We start from the raw sequence: 19603 nt of genomic DNA, 5'->3' as shown, positions 1-19603 counted from the left end.
TTTTCCTTTACCTCCTGGAGAATGTCTGTTCCACTTTTCCTTTTTAAGTACTCAGGGAGTGGGGGAATAAAGGAAAAAAATATCTGAAAATGACAGCTAAATTTAATTTCAAGAACGGTTTTTTTTCTGATCTTATTTCTTAGCCACTATTTCTATTATAATATTACTACTCTGATGCCAAAATAATTTCATTAAATGGAAAAAAAATTAAAGGCAGATTAGTTGGAAGATAAAGGCAAAATAACCAGTTAGATTGGCAGAGTCTTAAAATCCATAACTGATTGTTTAGGTAGGGAGGGTTGAAGTATTTCTCCCTAATATTAGTGCCAAGGCCTCTGAGAAGACAAACATACAATCCCTGTTCTCAGGGTAGCTCATGGGACAAGCATGTGGCAAGGCCATAAAAAGGAAGAAAAAAGAGATAAATTTATAACAAATCAGGAATAAGAGATGTAGGGACCAAACGCAAACAATATATCCTTTTGAAAGTGGAAGTGACTATGATAAAGTACAATTTAAAAAAAAAAAGATTGCTTTTGATGTTTCTATGTCTCTGAGCATCATTATGGTATTTCGGACTTAATAATATTTTCCATTTTTGTTACCTAACTGTTCCAGGCCTAATGGGAAATGGGAAGTTTCATGAAAGGAAGTAAAACATAGCAAAGCCATTTGCAATATATTTAAAAAAATTTGAGTATAGCTTATTTAGGTGGCGCAATGGTACAGAATCTTGCAGGAGATGCAAGAGATGCAGGTTTGGTCCCTGGGTCAGATTCCCTGAAGTAGGAAGTGGCAACCCACTCCAGTATTCTTGCCTGGGAAATTCCCTGGACAGAGGAGTCTGGCGGGCTACAGTCCATGGGGCCCCAGAGAGTAGGACAGGAGTGAGTACACATAAATAATTTATAACATTGACACAAATGCAATGTTTTTAATAGTTTTATTTAAAAACTAAAATATTTTTTTGTTTTAAATAAATAGTTTTATCAAATACATATAGTATAGATAACAAAATCTCTTAAAACCCACCAAACACAGTTTTAAAAACAAGTATTCGGGACTTCAATCCTGCCAGTGCAATCATCTATTAAATCTGACTTTCCCTATTCACTCTGCATCCTGAATGGAAAACAGAGGACAGTTGGAACAAATGGAAACTCAGGGATGCAAATAAGCCATGCTGGGTTGAATCAGTGAGTTGGGCAGCTGTGGGGTGTGTTTCTATGGTTACTCATGGAATAGCACAGGGTTCGACAAGACAACGCCCAGTAAAGGTTTAGAGAGTCCCCTTTCAAGCCTATAACTCAAAACAGATCCATGCATTGTTCTCAACCCATTCCCTCTCCTACATCAACAAGTTTTACTACTCAACTATAAAGCAGCAGAGAAATTTTGGCAAAGAACTTGAGTAGAAAGGTGCCTTTGAGATGATTCTCAGTGGCCCTCCCTTTTATCTATTTTCTTTCAAGCATCAGAGTCCTTTCCTAATTCTAGTATTGTGGGATGTGACAAACAGGTGGGTCTCACTGTAGCTCAGCCTTTCATGATTCAGACTTTAATCATCTCTCTGCTCAACTTTCCTTTTTCATACTACAAAGTCCCAATCTTCTAAGCCTGTCCTCACACACAGCTCCTTCATCCCTGTTTTAGCTGCCTCTCTGGCGGCTGGTCCTTTAACCCTACTCTCCTTCGGATCATAACCACAGGCACGCCACACATGGATGGGCTTTCGTCTGGGTCAAGGTAGGGCATTTTCCCTCTCTTGTATTTGTAAAATCCTCCATGACAACACCAAGCCTCTTTGGTTGTAGTGGTGCACTTGATAAATGTCTTCAATGGATGATTCTAGGTGACTTTTCTTGGCTTATAATTGACCCTATTATTTTTATACTCTAACATTTTTTCCTTTCAATATATTCTAAGCTTACCCACACTGAAGCTCATCTGCCACACTTTGGATTACTCAACCTACTCAACAAAGATTTTTTTAATTCACTGAGCTTGGAATTTCAGTGGCTGGAAACATGCATGTTACCTTCAAAATGGAAGTTTCAAGATGGTAGTAAAAATTCACAGGCTTCTTTGGAAATATTTCTACTTCTCCACCAGTGGATCTTCTTTACGTTATTCAGTGGTGCTCTCTTTTCTTGGTATGTTGTCTGTTGCAATTCTAATATCTTTGATTTTATTATTTAAATACATAAGGTTGGCTCACAGAGTCCTATGGCACTTAATAGGGAGAGCAAGATTTCAATCAGCCATTGATGCTGAGTAGCTGGTAAAGCTTTTCTTTAGTCTTCCTCTAGAACCTAATTGGAGAGGGAAATGGCAACCCATTCCAGTATTTTTGCCTGGAAAATTCCACGGACAGAGGAGCCTGGCAGGCTACAGTCCTTCGGGTTGCAAAGAGTTGGACATGACTCAGCATGAGCACCTAGCAGTCACTCGGATCCCTTAGACATGAACTTTCTTTCTTAATGTTCCAGCAACATCCCTACTCTTCTGATACATTTGAAATTTCACTGTTTTGTATCTCATCCTCTTTGGTACATAATGAATCAATCATTAATAATAACCTACCAATCTGTACACTGAGAAACTGACACAATCCTTTCAGCCTGGAAATCTTCTAATAATTGATGTCTGATCTTATGAACTCAGTGATCCTGTCTTTGCTATTTAAGTCACCAAAATCCAGTGAAACAATCAATCAAATTTATTATATATTAATGGCTTCCATGATCTAGTTTTAGTTTCAGCATAAAGTGAAACTAAAGTTTTGGAATCAGGTAGAATTTTTGGCCATGTCCCAAACTATAACAGGTAGTTAACCATCTGTCATCTAGGTTGAACCTGGTGAGAAAGAATAATGCCTGAGAAGTCATGTTTTATTCATAGAGTCTGAAGACTGTGTGGGCTTAGATCCTAAATCTGCCAGATACTGATTCTGTGACCTTGGGAAAGTTACCTCTATGTGCTTTACTTCTACCAATAAAACAGCATTAAAAGTAGTATCCCCATCATAGGGTTGTAAGTGGGAATTAAATCAGCTCACACGTGTAAAGCGTTTAGAAGGGTACCTGGTTCACATTGTGTTATGTGTGTCTGCTGTTGTTTTCACGTGTATAGCCGAGTACTGGCATGGTGCCTGGCCCTGACTGTGTGTTCAAATGATGTTTGTTGTAAGGCTGGATATGTACCTGCTGGCTAAGGGACTTATTTAAGAGTTTTGGTGCTGCTCTGAACAAATGCTTTCAGCCTGTTATTCGTATTTTCTGATGTCTAATCTAGCCCACATCTCATAGCTGCTCTTCTCAATTCTTACAAACCAGTTAGTCCTTCAGGCATGCATCTCTCTGTGCTCGGTGGTAAATGTGGCTGGGTCTCACATTTTTGGATGATCCAGTTTAAAGATTTGTCATTTCTTTCACAGGTCAGTTTGTTTACATCTTCGGGATTCAGACTATTTTATCCATGTTGTAATTAAGCCTTTCAAAGTGTCACAGAATTTTATATTGTAGCATTCAAGCCTAAAATTATGATGAAGCCTTCTGACATCATGACCAACTTAATATGCACATTCCTATCTCGTTAGCTCAATAAGATGCCAGTTTATGCATATTATTGCTCGACCCTGATATCATGGCCAATTAATTTGCATATCCCTATCTAATTGGCTCAAATAAGTTTTTGCCGCTTTATTTGTTGGCTCAGCTCCCAGACTAGTGTCTTTTAGTCCAAATCAGTTGAATTTGAAGTGTTTAGTCCAAATCAGTTTTCTTTGTCATGCTTTCAATACCAATGGAAAGACAGATAAGAATGGTGGTCATGAATATATAAAGGAACAACCTACTGCATTTGTTTCTGGTTGGAAAAAATTGAAGTAAAGGCAATAACTTAGATATGTGGTCAAGGTATTTTTTAGGGAAGAGGATACTGAGCTAATTAAAAAAAATTAGGAAGTTTTTTTTTTTTTTTAATTCCAGTGGATAGGGTAAGGGATATATCCTTACCCTATACATCAGTATACCTGATGTATACCCTATACATCAGTATAACTGATGAAAATTCTAACTTGGAATTTGGCTGACCTGGCCCTCAGCTGAAATTATGTTGTAGATCTAAGCCTCTATAACACATTTTTATTTTTCTATTTTTTTTAACAAAAGACTTGTGATATAATTGACAAACATTGTAAGTTTAAAGTGTACAATGTGTTGATTTCAAACATTTATATACATTGCAATATGATTTCCACCCTAGCTTCAGCTGACTCTATACATTCCCTACAAAGTATATTTTCCTATTAAGATGCATAAGAATAACATGGAGGAATCTTAAAATGCTGTTTTCAGATTCCCACTCATTGATATTCAGTTATAGTGTGGCCTGATGTCATCTGGGAAATCTTAAAATTTAACATGTACCTGGGTGATTCTGATGTAGGTAGAATATCTGATAAATAGTACTTGAAAGAATAACAGGCGTGTGGTCCTTCATGGTTTTTACATGGAGTCTACTGGTTCCCCAAGGGTGGGTGAGTTGCTCTTTCCTAGATAACTTTAAGAATATAAATTATTCTATTTCTAGGACAGTAGAAATGAGAAGACAAACCCATGACAATTAAAAAAAATACATTTTGAAGAAAGGGAAGGAGTGTGTGTGTGTGTGTGTGTGTGTGTGTGTGTGTGTGTGTGTGTGGCAGGGCTGGGGAAGCAGAGTAAATCATACTGCTTTAGGCATCAGTCTGCCATAAAGTGACGGTGACTCCTTTATTACCATGCACCTCCTTTTCTTCCTCTCCCCTCATCAAATAGTTGGTGCCATTTGTTAAATCCATCGCCCCTTGTTTTGGGACTTAAGATGCTTTGGGGACCTCTTCTGTAGTCCTACTCTTTGCTTTTCACAGGATACATAACCTAGTGATAAGCCAGTTCCGGGGACGGGCAGGAAGAAGACTGGAGGTGGAACTTGTGGTGAAAAGTGAAAGAGAGAAAAAATGTGAGAGGGAACAGTTTCTGTTCACAATCGCCAAGACATGGAAACAATCTAAATGTCCACTGACAGGTGAGTGGATAATGAAGGTGTGGTACACATCTATAATGGAATTCTGCTGTTGCTGCTGCTAAGTCGCTTCAGTCGTGTCTGACTCGGTGCAACCCCATAGACGGCAGCCCACCAGGCTCCGCCGTCCCTGGGATTCTCCAGGCAAGAGTACTGGAGTGGGTTGCCATTTCCGTCTCCAATGCATGAAAGTGAAAAGTGAGAGTGAAGTTGCTCAGTCGTGTCCAACTCTTTGCGACCCCATGGACTGCAGCCTACCAGGCTCCTCCATCCATGGGATTTTCCAGGCAAGAGTACTGGGGTGGGTTGCCATTGCCTTCTCTGATAATGGGATACTACTCAGCCATAAAAAAGAAGGAAATAATGCCATTTGCTGTAACGTGGATGCAACTAGAGATTATCATATTGAATGATGTAAATCAGAAAGAGAAACACAAATGCCATATGATATCACATATGTGGAATCTCAAATATAGCACAAATGAACTTATCTACAAAATAGAAATAAACTCATAGACAGAGATGGGATTCGTGTTTGCCAAGGGGGAGAGGGGATGGGTAAGGATGGGGTGGGAGGTTGAGGTGAGCAGATGTAAGCTATTATATATAGGATGGATAAACAATGAGGTCCTATTGTGTAGCACAGGGAACTATAATATGTTCAATATCCAGAGATAAACCATAATGGAAAGGAATATGAAAAAGAATGTGTGTGTGTGTGTGTGTGTGTGTATACACACACAGATACAACTGAATTACTTTGCTATACAGAAGAAATGAACATTAACAACATTTGTAGTTAACAACACTGTAAATAAACTGCACTTCAATAAGAAAGTTTTAAAAAGAGAACAAGTTTCCACCACACTCTTTCCAACCAGTCCTCAAGTTATCTCTGAACTGACTACACTTTGTAATCACCTCTTCAGCATCCTGACCTTCAGCAGAGTGCTGCAATAGGTGCATATGGTTTCAGTCCTTCATATGTTTCCCCTGCACCCTCTTTCTGCCAATGGTTGGCATATTTCTGATGTTCTCTTCACAATTTAAATGAACACAAACCATATGAATGGGCTGGGCTGCAAATTTTTATTTTGGTCTGTTTGCCATAGTTCCTAGCAGTACAAAAACTTAGAAAAATTTCAGAATAATTCTGTCCTATTTTAAGGGGAAGAGGGAAATGGAACAGTCTTTGAGATGTTCTTTGTTGGAATTGTACGACTTAGACTTCAGTCCTAGCTCTGCCATCACAAATTGGGTGACTTTGAATGTCAATACTGACAAAAGCAATGGCCAGTATTGAATGCCACCTGTGTGCTAGATGTGGAGTAAGATGACTTATGTACATTATCTGGTGTTTCTAAGCTTCAATTTTCTGAGAATATTACCTTTATAACAACCTTGCATGCCTATCTTGAGGACCACATGAGAAAAACAAGTAAGAAAAGTGAAGTGAAAGTCAGTCGTGTCCGACTCTTTGCAACCCCAAGGACTATACAGTCCATGGAATTCTCCAGGTCAGAATACCAGAGTGGGTAGCCTTTCTCTTCTCTAGGGGATCTTCCCAACCCAGGGATCGAACCTAGGTCTCCCGCATTGCAGGTGGATTCTTTACCAGCTGAGCCACCAGGGAAGCCCAAGTAAGAAAAGGCTTTCAAAATTAGAAAAGTGTTCTATAACTATGTGATAATGAGTTCTTAACACTCGAAGACAATTTTCAGATTCAAGTTAAAAATTAGAACTTCTCTCTAATATAGTAGACTTAAAAACTTATCACTTCCATCTTTCTGATTCAGGAGTTTTGTCTTTCCTTCTTGAAACAGTTAGGTACTCATTGGAAAACTTTCAAAATTTTGTTTAACTTGTTATATAAAGCCCAAACTGATTTTAGAGTTTTGATATTCCTCATTAAAGCTGTACTTGGAATTCTCATTTTGGGGATGACTAGAAAACACACACACACACACACACACACACACAATCAAAACAGCCAAACCTGGAAAGAGTAATTGTATAATAACAATCAGGGCCAAGATTAGGAGCAAGGTATCTAGTTATTTCTGACTTGTGAATCTACACAGGTAGAAATTTGAATATAAAAATTAGGAAAAAAATGCAGAAATAGGACCTGACACCTTTAATAATCCTCAACTTTTCTGATGTTTTCAATTTCTTAGACCTCTTTGCTATAGACTATTAATGTCCCCCTAAAAATCATACATTGGAACAGAGTCCCCAGTGTAATGGTATTTGGAGACGGGACGTTTGTGAATTGATTAGGTCTTGAGGGTCAAGCCCTCATGGATGAGATTAGTGACCTTAAAAAAGAGACCCCAAAGAGATGTACTCCTTCTACCTGTGAGGATACAGAAAACATCTGTGTATGAACCATGAAGGAGGTTCTCATCAGATATAGAACCTATGGACACCTTAATCCTAGAAGTCTTAGTCTCCAGAACTGTGATAAATATCTGTTTAAGAGATACTCATGTTATAGTATTCTGTTAGAGCAGCCTGGATGGACTCAGGCACTCTTCATATTCCTACCTCAATTTTCACAAAAGAAAACGTTTGAAGGGTGCAGAGGTATATTAAGATATGATTACTAACAGAAAGCTTGATTTATTCCCCCCTCCCAAGAAGAGGGCACAAAAGCTACTCATTTCCTACTGTACTAGTTTGCTCCTGAAGAACAGCCTTGCAGCCTGAAAGACTTAATATTTCAATACAAATAGTTAGATTCAGAAACTCTTGCTGTTGCTTACAAATACTTGAGAGTTGGAATAGGAAGCATTTGGGTTCAAGCCTCTACTGTAGATATGTGAATGGTCCAATCAAATTTGTGACTGTAAAGTAGGAGTTGGGATTTGCATTGCTAGTTATATTGGGTATATGATGGAGGCAGAATCTTTGAAAATGCATTTTGAATGAACACAGTTAAGAGAAAGAAACTATGTTGAAGAAAGTATGAAATTATTTTTAAACTGTTTCTATTTCTTATTTTTTCAATATTTAATTCCACACCTAGCCTCAATCTGATATTGGGTCTTGGTAAACATGAGTCTACTGATGTCTTTTTGTTTGAACTAACCAGCCAATCCCATTACTTTAAAAAAATATACTCTATGTCATTTATCATCATATGTCAATTATACATCAGTAACTTTAAACTATAAGTATAAAGATGTTAATTGCATTCTTATGTATAGTAGCCACAAACAGAAACAACAAACAGTAAGGGAATGGCTAATTAAATAATGTATCCATTTCAGTTCAGTTAAGTTCAGTCACTCAGTCATGTCTGACTCTTTGCAACCCCATGGACTGCAGCACAGGCCTCCCTGTCCATCACCAACTCCTGGAGTTTACTCAAACTCATGTCTCTCAAGTCAGTGATGCCATCCAACCATCTCATCCTCTGTCATCCCCTTCTCCTCTTGCCTTCAAACTTTCCCAGCATCAGGGTCTTTTCCAATGAGTCAGTTCTTCGCATCAGGTGGCTAAACTATTGGAGTTTCATCTTCAGCATTAGTCCTTCCAATGAATATTCAGGACTTATTTCCTTTAGGATGGACTGGTTGGAACTCCTTGCAGTCCAAGGGACTCTCAAGAGTCTTCTCCAACACCACAGTTCAAAAGCATCAGTTCTTCGGCGCTCAGCTTTCTTTATAGTCCAACTCTCACATCCATACATGACTACTGCAAAAACCATAGCTTTGACTAGATGGAACTTTGTTGGCAAAGTAATGTCTCTGCTTTTTGATAAACTGTCTAGGCTGGTCATAACTTTTCTTCTGAGGAGCAAGCATCTTTTAGTTTCATGGCTGCAGTCACCATCTGCAGTGATTTTGGAGCCCCCCAAAATAAAGTCTCTCACTGTTTCCCCATCTGGTGATGGGACCAGATGCCATGATCTTAGTTTTCTGAATGCTGAGTTTTAAGCCAACTTTTTCACTCTTCTCTTTCACTTTTATCAAGAAGTTCTTTAGTTCTTCTCTTTCTGCCATAAGGGTGGTGTCATCTGCATATCTGAGGTTATTGATATTTCTCTCAGTAACCTTTTTTTTCTCTTTTCTTTTTTCTTACTTTATTTGGAGGCTAATTACTTTACAATATTGTGGTGGTTTTTCCCATACATTGACGTCAATCAGCCATGGTGTACATGTGTTCCACATCCTGACCCTCCCTCTCACCTCCCTCCTCATCCCATCCCTCAGGGTCATCCCAGTGCACCAACCCTGAGCACCCTATCTCATGTATCGAACCTGGACTGGTGATCTATTTCACATATGATAATATACATGTTTCAATGCTATTCTCTCAAATTGTCCCACCCTCGTCTTCTCCCACAGAGTCCAACAGTCTGTTCTTTACATCTGTGTCTCTTTTGCTGTCTTGTATATAGGGTCATTGTTACCATCTTTCTAAATTCCATATATATGTGTTAGTATACTGTATTGGTATTTTTCTTTCTGACTTACTTCACTCTGTATACTAGGCTCCAGTTTCATCCACCTCATTAGAACTGATTCAAATGCATTCTTTTTAATGGTTGAGTAATATTCCATTGTGTATATGTACCACACCTTTCTTATCTGTTTGTCTGCCAATGGACATCTAGGTTGCTTCCATGTCCTGGCTATTGTAAACAGTGCTATGATGAACATTGGGGTACATGTGTCTCTTTCAATTCTGGTTTCCTTGATGTGTATACCAAGCAGTGGGATTGCTGAGTCATGTGGCAGTTCTATTTCCAGTTTTTTAAGGAATCTTCACACTGTTCTCCATAGTGGCTGTCTCAGTTTGCATTCTCACCAACAGTGTAAGAGGGTTCCCTTTTCTCCACACCTTCTCTAGCATTTATTGTTTGTAGACTTTTTGATAGCAGTCATTCTGACCGGCATGAGATGGTACCTCATTCTGGTTTTGATTAACATTTCTGTGATAATGAGTGGTGCTGAGCATCTTTTCATGTGTTTGTTAGCCATCTGTATGTCTTCTTTGGAGAAATGTCTGTTCTTTGGCCCATTTTTTGATTGGGTTGTTTATTTTTCTGGAATTGAGCTGCAGGAGTTGCTTGTATATTTTTGAGATTAATTCTTTGTTAGTTGCATCATTTGCTATTATTTTCTCCCATTCTGAAGGCTGTCTTTTCACCTTGCTTATAGTTTCCTTTGTTGTGCAAAAGCTTTTAAGTTTAATTATGTCCCATTTGTTTATTTTTGGTTTTATCTCAATTGCTCTGGGAGGTGGGTCATAGAGAATCCTGCTATGATTTATGTCAGAGAGTGTTTTGCCTATGTTTTCCTCTAGGAGTTTTATAATTTCTGGTCTTACATTTAGATCTCTAATCCATTTTGAGTTTATCTTTCTGTATGGTGTTAGAAAGTGTTCATTTTTCATTCATTTACATCTGGATGACCAGTTTTTCCAGCACCACTTGTTAAAGAGATTGTCTTTTCTCCATTGTATATTCTTGCCTCCTTTGTCAAAGATAAGGTATCCATAGGTATGTGGATTTATCTCTGGGCTTTCTATTCTGTTCCATTGATCTATATTTCTGTCTTTGTGCCAGTACCATATTGTCTCGATGACTGTTGCTTGGTAGTAGAGTCTGAAGTCAGGCAGGTTGTTTCCTCCAGTTCAATTCTTGTTTCTCAAGATTGCTTCAGTTGTTTGAGGTTTTCTGTATTTCCATACAAATTTTGAAATTATTTGTTCTAGTTCTGTGAAAAATACCATTGGTAGTTTAATAGGGATTGCATTGAATCTATAGATTGCTTTGCATAGTATACTCGTTTTCACTATATTGATTCTTCTGATTCATGAACATGGTATATTTCTTCATCTATTTGTGTCATCTTTGATTTCTTTCATCAGTGTTTTATAGTTTTCTATATATAGGCCTTTTGTTTCTTTAGGTAGATTTATTCCTAAGTATTTTATTCTTTTTGTCACAATGGTGAATGGAATTGTTTCCTTAATTTCTCTTTCTGTTTTCTCAATGTTAGTATATTAGGAATGCAAAGGATTTCTGTGTGTTAATTTTATATCCTGCAACTTTACTGTATTCATTGATTAGCTCTAGTAATTTTCTGGTGGAGTCTTTAGGGTTTTCTATGTAGAGGATCATGTCATCTGCAAACAGTGAGTATTTTACTTCTTCTTTTCCAATCTGGATTCCTTTTATTTCTTTTTCTTCTCTGATTTGTGTGGTTAAAACTTCCAAAACTATGTTGAATAGTAGTGGTGAGAGTGGGCATCCTTGACTTGTTCCTGACTTTTGGGGAAATGCTTTCAATTTTTCACCATTGTGGATAATGTTTGCTGTGGGTTTGTCATATATGGCTTTTATTATGTTGAGGTATGTTCCTTCTAGGCCTGCTTTCTGGAGGGTTTTTTATCATAAATGGATGTTGAATTTTGTCAAAGACTTTCTCTGCATCTATTGAGATAATCATATGGTTTTTATCTTTTAATTTGTTAATGTGGTGTGTCACATTGATTGATTTGTGAATGTTGAAGAATCCTTGCACTGCTGGACTAAAGCCCACTTGGTCATGATGTATGATCTTTTTAATATGTTGTTGGATTCTGTTTGCTAGAATTTTGTTAAGAATTTTTGCATCTATATTCAACAGTGATTTTGGCCTGATTTCTTTTTTTGTGGCATCTTTGTCAGGTTTTGGTATTAGGGTGATGGTGGCCTCATAGAATGAGTTTGGAAGTTTACCTTCCTCTGCAATTTTCTGGAAGAGTTTGAGTAGGATAGGTGTTAGCTCTTCTCTAAATTTTTGGTAGAATTCCACTGTGAAACCATCTGGTCCTGGGTTTTTGCTTGCTGGAAGATTTCTGATTACAGTTTCGGTTTCTGTGTTTGTGATGGGTCTGTTAAGATTTTCTGTTTCTTCCTGGTTCAATTTTAGAAAGCTGCACTTCTCTAAGAATTTGTCTATTTCTTCCCCTTCCATTGTATTTGCGTATAGTTGCTGATGGTAGTCTCTGATGATTCTTTGTGTATCTGTATTGTCTGTTGTGATTTCTCCATTTTCATTTCTAATTTTGTTGATTCTTCTCTCTTTGTTTCTTGATGAGTCTGGCTAATGATTTTTCTATTCTATTTATCTTCTCAAAGAACCAGCTTTTAGCTTTGTTGATTTTTGCTATGGTCTCTTTTGTTTCTTTTGAACTTATTTCTGCCCCAATTTTTGTGATTTCTTTCCTTCTACTAGCCCTGGGGTTCTTAATTTCTTCCTTTTCTAGTTGCTTTAGGTGTAGACTTAGATTATTTATTTGACTTTTTTCTTGTTCCTTGAGGTAAGCTTGTATTGCTATGAACCTTCCCCTTTTACTGAGTCCCAAAGGTGTTGGGTTGTGTTTTTATTTTCATTTGTTTCTATGAAGATTTTGATTTCTTTTTTTAATTCTTCTGTGATTTTTTGGTTATTTAGAAGTGTGTTGTTTAACCTCCATATGTTTGAATTTTTAATAGTTTTTTTTCCCCTGTAGTTGACATCTAATCTTAGTGCATTGTGATCAGAAAAGATGCTTGGAATGATTTCAATTTTTTTGAATTTATCAAGACTACATTTATGGCCCAGGATGTGATGTATTCTGGAGAATGTTCCGTGTGCACTTGAGAAAAAGGTGAAATTCATTGTTTTTCTCCCAGCAATCTTGATTCCAGCTTTTGCTTGATCTAGTCCAGCATTTCTCATGATATACTCTGCATTTAAGTTAAATAAGCAGGATGACAGTATACAACCTTGACATACTCCTTTCCCAATTTGGAACCAGTCTATTGTTCCATATCCAGTTCTAACTGTTGCTTCATGACCTGCATACAGACTTCTCAAGAGGCAGGTCAGGTAGTCTGATATCCCCATCTTTTGAAGAATTTTCCAGAGTTTGTGGTGATCCACACATACAAAGGCTTTGGCATAGGTAATATAGCAGAAGTAGATATTTTTCTGGAACTCTCTTGCTTTTTTGATGATCCGACGGATGTTGGCAATTTGATCTCTGGTTCCTCTGCCTTTTTAAAAACCAGCTTGGACATCTGGAAGTTTATAGTTCATGTACTGTTGAAACCTGGCTTGGAGAATTTTGAGCATTACTTTACTAGCGTGTGAGAGGAGTGCAATTGTGTGGTAGTTTGAGCATTCTTTGGCATTGCCTTTCTTTGGGATTGGAGTGAAAACGGACCTTTTCCAGTCCTGTGGCCACTGCTGAGTTTTCCAAATTTGCTGGCATATTGAGTGCAGCACTTTCACAGCATCATCTTTTAGGATTTGAAGTAGCTCAACTGGAATTCCATCATCTCCACTAGTTTTGTTCATAGTGATGCTTCCTAAGGCTCACTTGACTTCACATTCCAGGATGTCTGGCTCTAGGTTAGTGATCACACTATCATGATTATCTGGATTGTGAAGATTTTTTGGTATAGTTCTTCTGTATATTCTTGCCACCTCTTCTTAATATCTTCTGCTTCTGTTAGGTCCATACCATTTCTGTCCTTTATTGACCCCATTTTTGCATGAAATGTTCCCTTGGTATCTCTCATTTTCTTGAAGAGATCTCTAGTCTTTCCCATTCTATTATTTTCCTCTATTTCTTTGCACTGATCACTGAGGAAGGCTTTCTTATCTTTCCTTGCTATTCTTTGGAACTCTGCATTCAAATGGGTATATTTTTCCTTTTCCCCTTTGCTTTTCAAATCTCTTCTTTTCACAGCTATCTGTAAGGCCTTCTCAGACAGTCATTTTGCTTTTTTGCATTTCTTTTTCTTCGAGTTGGTCTTGATCCCTGCCTCCTGTACTATGTCATAAACCTCTGTCCATAGTTCTTCAGGCACTCTGTCTATCATCTAATCCCTTGAATCTATTTGTCACTTCCACTGTATAATTGTAAGGGATTTGATTTAGGTCATACCTGAGTGGTCTGGTGATTTTCCCTACTTTCTTCAATTTCAGTCTGAATTTGGCAATAAAGAGTTCATGATCTGAGCCACAGTCAGCTCTGGGTCTTGTTTTTGCTGACTGTATACAGCTTCTCCATCTTTGGCTGCAAAGAATATAATCAATCTGATTTCAGTGTTGACCATCTGGTGATGTCCATGTGTAGAGTCTTCTCTTGTGTTATTGGAAAAGGGTGTTTGCTATGACCAGTGTGTTCTCTAGGCAAAACTCTGTTAGCCTTTGCCCTGCTTCATTCTGTACTCCAAGGCCAAATTTGCCAGTTACTCCAGGTATCTCTTGACTTCCTACTTTTACATTCCAGTCCCCTGTAATGAAAAGGACATCTTCTTTGCGTGTTAATTCTAGAAGGTCTTGTAGGTCTCATAGAACCCTTCAACTTCAGCTTCTTCAGTATTACTGGTTGGGGCATAGACTTGGATTACTGTGCTATGAATGGTTTGCCTTGGAAATGAACAGAGATCATTCTGTCATTTTTGAGATTGCATCCAAATAATGCATTTTGGACTCTTCTGTTGACTATGATGGCTACTCCATTTCTTCTAAGGGGTTCTTGCCCACAGAAGTAGATATAATGGTCATCTGAGTTAAATTTACCCATTCCATTCCATTTTAGTTCACTGATTCCTAAAATGTCTATGTTCACTCTTGCCATCTCCTGTTTGAGCACTTCCAATTTGCCTTGATTCATGGACCTAACTTTTCAGGTTCCTATGCAATATTTCTCTTTACATCATTGTACTTTACTACCATCACTAGTCACATCCACAACTTGGTGTTGTTTTTGCTTTGTCTCTGTCTCTTCATTCTTCCTGGAGTTATTTCTCCACTGATCTCCAGTAGCGTATTGGGCACCTACTAACCTGAGGCATTCATCTTTCAGTGTCTTATCTTTTTGTCTTTTCATACAGTTCATGGGGTTCTCAAGGCAAGAATACTGAAGTGGTTTGCCATTCCCTTCTTCAGTGGACCAGGTTTTTTTCATAATTCTCCTGCATGATCCGTCTGTCTTGGGTGGCCCTACACAGCATGGCTCACAGTTTCACTGAGTTAGACAAAGCTGTGGTCCATGTGATGAGATTTGTTAGTTTTCTGTGATTGTGGTTTTCAGTCTGTCTGCCCTCTGATGGAGAAGGATAAGAGGCTTAAGGAAGCCTCCTGATGGGAGAGATTGAATAAGGGGGAAAATGGGTCTTGTTCTGATGGGTGGGGCCATGCTCAGTAAATCTTTAATCCAATTTTCTGTTGATGTATTCATAAAACGTAATTATCCCATCAAACATTTTTTTCCCCAGTGAATCAAGCCATTGATTTAACTGTCCACTGGTTGCTTTCACATTTTGCATATTTAGCCCAAGATTTTATAACATTCTTAATAGAAACAATTACAAGAATATTTAGTGAGCGCTTTATTGTGCTTTCATTTATTTCTCATAATAACCTGATAAACAAGATTCTCTTATTATTCCAACTTTACAGATAATGCAACTGAGGCTTAGAAAGCTAAATAACTTGTCCAATGTCAAATTGCTAACAGTGGGAGACTGGAACTTAAACACTGGCAAAAACCCCATTTTGGTTCCAATTTACTAGCCATGTCTAACAAATATGTTTTGGCATTCAAATTACCTGAAATGACCTCATTATATAATTTTGGTCTCCTCAGTAGGTCAACGAACTTTGAGACAGACCATCCAAATACTTAAAGTTATTTTAATGGTAAGTAGGTTAAACAAATTTGAAATGCAAGACTTGTTTTTTCAGGCCATAACTCCTTTCTAAATAATTCATTATTCATTCAGCAGCTCGGCTTGGCGCTACCGTCAGTGCGGGCATGGTGGGATATATAAATACAGATCCCAGTCTAGTGAGAGAAGTGTGAAGTTTGAAGGAAGTAAACAAAGTACTGGCATTTAAGAAAGAGAAAGATTTATTCTTTTAGGATGGATCAAAAAAGGCTTCATGGAATCCCTCCACCTAAATTGCTCTCTCTCCCAGGCACCCCTCAGGCTCACTTTGTCACCTCTCCCAGGTATTTGCCAAAAGTTTAGCTACTCATGGGACTTTCCCTGACCACCCCATTTAAAACGTCTCCCCGGCATCTGTCATCCTACATCTCTGCTTTGCTTTCTTCATAGAACTTATCATCTCTCTGTGTACCATGTGCCTTTCATATTTATTGGCTTCCTGTCTGTTTCCCCACATTACAATATAAGGTGCCTGAGGGCAGGACCCTTTGGTTATTTTGGCCACTGATGTAAACCCAGTTTCGGAACAATACCTGATATAGAGTAGGGAAACAATACATAGTTATTCAATGGATGGAGGAAATAAGACTTAAATTGGGCCTGAAGAATGGTTAGGATTTAGCTAGACTGTGGTGGATGGAAGAGAATTCTTGGTGAAGGTGACTTAAGCAAAGAGTGGAGGCAGCAAATTACATAGCCTGTTCAGTGTGCTGGTCAACTTGGATAAAATACAAAAATATGGTGGGGCATAGTCTGGAAGTATCTATTACGCAGGCCTAAGTGACTGTGATAATTTTACAGACAGCAGGAAGCCCATATGATTAGGACTCTTAACGGATATTTAGCCTTTAAATAGCCTTAATTTAATATTTAACAGTTCAACAAAATCATTTCAGGTAATTCAAATTTAGGGATTGAACTGGGATGAGTGGGTGGTGAAGCTAATATAATCGTAAACCCTGACAAAAAAGCCCACTTTGGTTTAAGTTAACTGTTTTCAGCAAATATAGTTCAACATTTGAAAGAAGAATATATTTCTTCCTCTTTATCAAGTTAGGAAGACTGAATCAGATACAACCTCTGGCCTCGCCCCTCTCATGGCACAGTGTTGAGTTAGCACTGTGGGTGGTATGAGTCATGCTGGGGTCCCTTCCTTCACTCGACACCCAGCAATAACCCAATACACATGACTAAGAGTCACACAAATATGTCCGGTTAGACCCAACTTCCCTTAGCTAAACCTCAAAAGTGCCTGTAGCATCTCTGACGCTCGATAACAAGCGAGACGGAAGATAGAGGTCAGAGTGTCAAGAGGCACAAGCTGTGATGAAGAAGCATGTAACATCTATCTACATCAGCATCTGTCTATGACCACGGGAACTCATTTCTAGGACCTTAGAAGAAGACAACAAATAAGGGACCCTAAAGTTTTCTTGGCTTCATGGTAGAGCTGCTCCTGGAACTCTGAAGGGTGAAAGGTGTATTGGGAGGAAGTTCAGGGGAGCATGAGACACAGATGAGTGGCAGTTGGCACAGAAGTCTGAACAGAAATGTGTGAGAGAAGATACAGATGAACTACATGATGATACTTGGCTATTGAGCCAAAGGAAGTGGAGAGGTCAAAGGTGTCAGTCAGACTTTAGGATACTAAGTAGAACTCTGGGAGTGAAATATTCTTGTGCCTAAAAGTCTCTGCACATAAATTAAAAACAAAAGAGTACCCTCTTTTGTTTTCAGGTTCAAATATACTGTACTTAATCTGTTACTGATGCTCAAATGATCACATCTTTGGCCAGTGGAAGTCACTGCAAGGTGACTCCTAAGCCTATTGACATGAGGCTTCCTTGCTTTCTGTTATGATGAACTGTTCTAGGCTTGTCTTGAATGCCTTCTGTGCCAACCTAGGATCTACCAAAGAGCCAGTAAACTCCATGTTCTTCTAGTGAGAAATTGTATTTCAAACCATCTCTGGTTCTAGGGATGCCCATGGCTACTGGGTCAGTCTGTTTATAGGCCTTTTTTACTGGACAGAACCAGGACAAGGTGGATGTGCATAGACACACACATATGTGTCTGCATATATTTTGCACCTTTGGCACAATAAATACTCTACATTTTTTAAAAGAAACTGCGCATTGCCTAATGGTATGAACAAAGCAAATTTAAAGCAATGAAAGCAGTAAGTTTTTAAATGAGGTCTCAGTGACGTGAAAGAAGTAGTGCAGATTTCCTGGGTGACTTATTTATAAAGAGAAGTAAATTTAGGCACCAGGAGTATTTGGCTGACAAATTAGTGGTTCAGTACATGGAACCTTCACTTTAGCATATTTTAGCTGTTATGCCTTAGAATATAAAATCACCATGCTCCATGAGAGTGACCTTTTGAAGTTTGCAATATTTTTATTAGAGAAAGCACTGGATAACTAGTAATGTTGGTTCTAATTCCATAATCACAAACAGTGACAGATAAACCATAGTTTATCTATGATGACCCTGTGCCATATCAAGAAAATTCCTCCACATTTTAAGTTATTAGGAAATATATAATTGATTTAATTACAGAGGAGAAAATAAAAACAATGATGTTCAACTTGTGGAAATGATAAGTCCTTGAGTTGACTTTTCTTTTGAGCAAAAGTTTACTTCTTTGAAAACTAAAATTGGGTTGTACAGAATTTTAAATCTCAAAGTCTTTCCATTACCGACATAAGCTATAGAGAATAAATATATTACCATGAGAATGTACCCTCAGGTTTTGCTGTTCACATATATTTGAAATACTGAATATTTAATATTATTAAAAGTTATTTAGGCTACATTTGATAAATTTACCTAATACTTGTCTTTGCTTATATAAACACAAACACTTAAATAATACCTGATACAGCTCAGATAAAAAACTATTTTTCACATCATAAATGAATTTTGATCAAATATCCAAAGCAAAAAACTGAAAGAAATTATATAATTGGTCGTAGATGTCACCTTTCAGAAGATAAGCAAACATTTTTAGCTTTCAGTGCTATAGGATAATTGATATTTGGGCTATGAAGCAGGAAAATAGGTTTCATCTTCTCTGCCAGTTCCAATAAATTGAGAGCAACTTCCTGGGGCTCTGTGTTGGGATGAATTCTGAGAGTGCTTTCAGGCTCCGAGGGAAAAGAGAACTGTCACCAATGAAGGACTGGGGTGTCGTGTGCTATGCATTTGGTGTCCATGATGAAATTGCATTAAAAAACCCCACAATAAACATCATAGACTTACCAGACAAGCCACCCACATCCATCTTCTTCAGGTTCTTTGCCTCCAGAATGACAACAGTCAGCTTGCCAGCAGTAGGTACATAGCGAAGGGAGAAGCAGATATCACCCAATTTCTCTTGCTATGAAAAGCAATAAGAAAGTATAAATAATCTTGCAAATAAAAGTGAATGCAGTTTGTATATATACATTGTAAACACCTCAGGAAGGAGGATTATCACAATTAAAATCGGAAAGCTCTTATATTCACTGGCATTTACTCAGTGGTCTTTCATTCACTAAGGTATCATCAAGAGTGATTGTATCTTTCAGTTTTTAAATAGCTCATTTATACTTTAACATTCATCAAAATATATCCATAATTCACTGGTTCAGGAGATGAGATCAAGATGACTTTTTAAGAGATTACATTCTGAATGTACTGTAGAACTCTTGCCAAATATAACTTGATTAAATAGCTTTGAAAAGAGACTAACAGTTTTTTTTTTTTTGGTAGAATCAACCTGCCTCCTTTTTTTGTCTTTTTACATTTCAAATAGGATGATGTGTAATA

The 19603-nt window shown here is 37.8% G+C and overlaps 1 protein-coding gene across 2 annotated transcripts in view; it reads right to left on the bottom strand.

The window, feature by feature from the left end:
* SYT1 (synaptotagmin 1) overlaps positions 1 to 19603 on the bottom strand; it is a 580172-nt gene that overhangs the window by 81160 nt on the left and 479409 nt on the right. For both annotated transcript variants that reach the window (XM_065934135.1, XM_065934136.1), the window contains one exon: positions 19055 to 19172. In XM_065934135.1, coding sequence (XP_065790207.1) covers positions 19055 to 19172 — 118 coding nt within the window. The remainder of the gene's footprint in view (positions 1 to 19054; positions 19173 to 19603) is intronic.

Source organism: Muntiacus reevesi, chromosome 4 (genome assembly GCF_963930625.1).
Source record: "Muntiacus reevesi chromosome 4, mMunRee1.1, whole genome shotgun sequence".
Lineage (NCBI taxonomy): Eukaryota > Metazoa > Chordata > Mammalia > Artiodactyla > Cervidae > Muntiacus > Muntiacus reevesi.
This window is presented reverse-complemented; position numbering and strand designations above follow the sequence as displayed.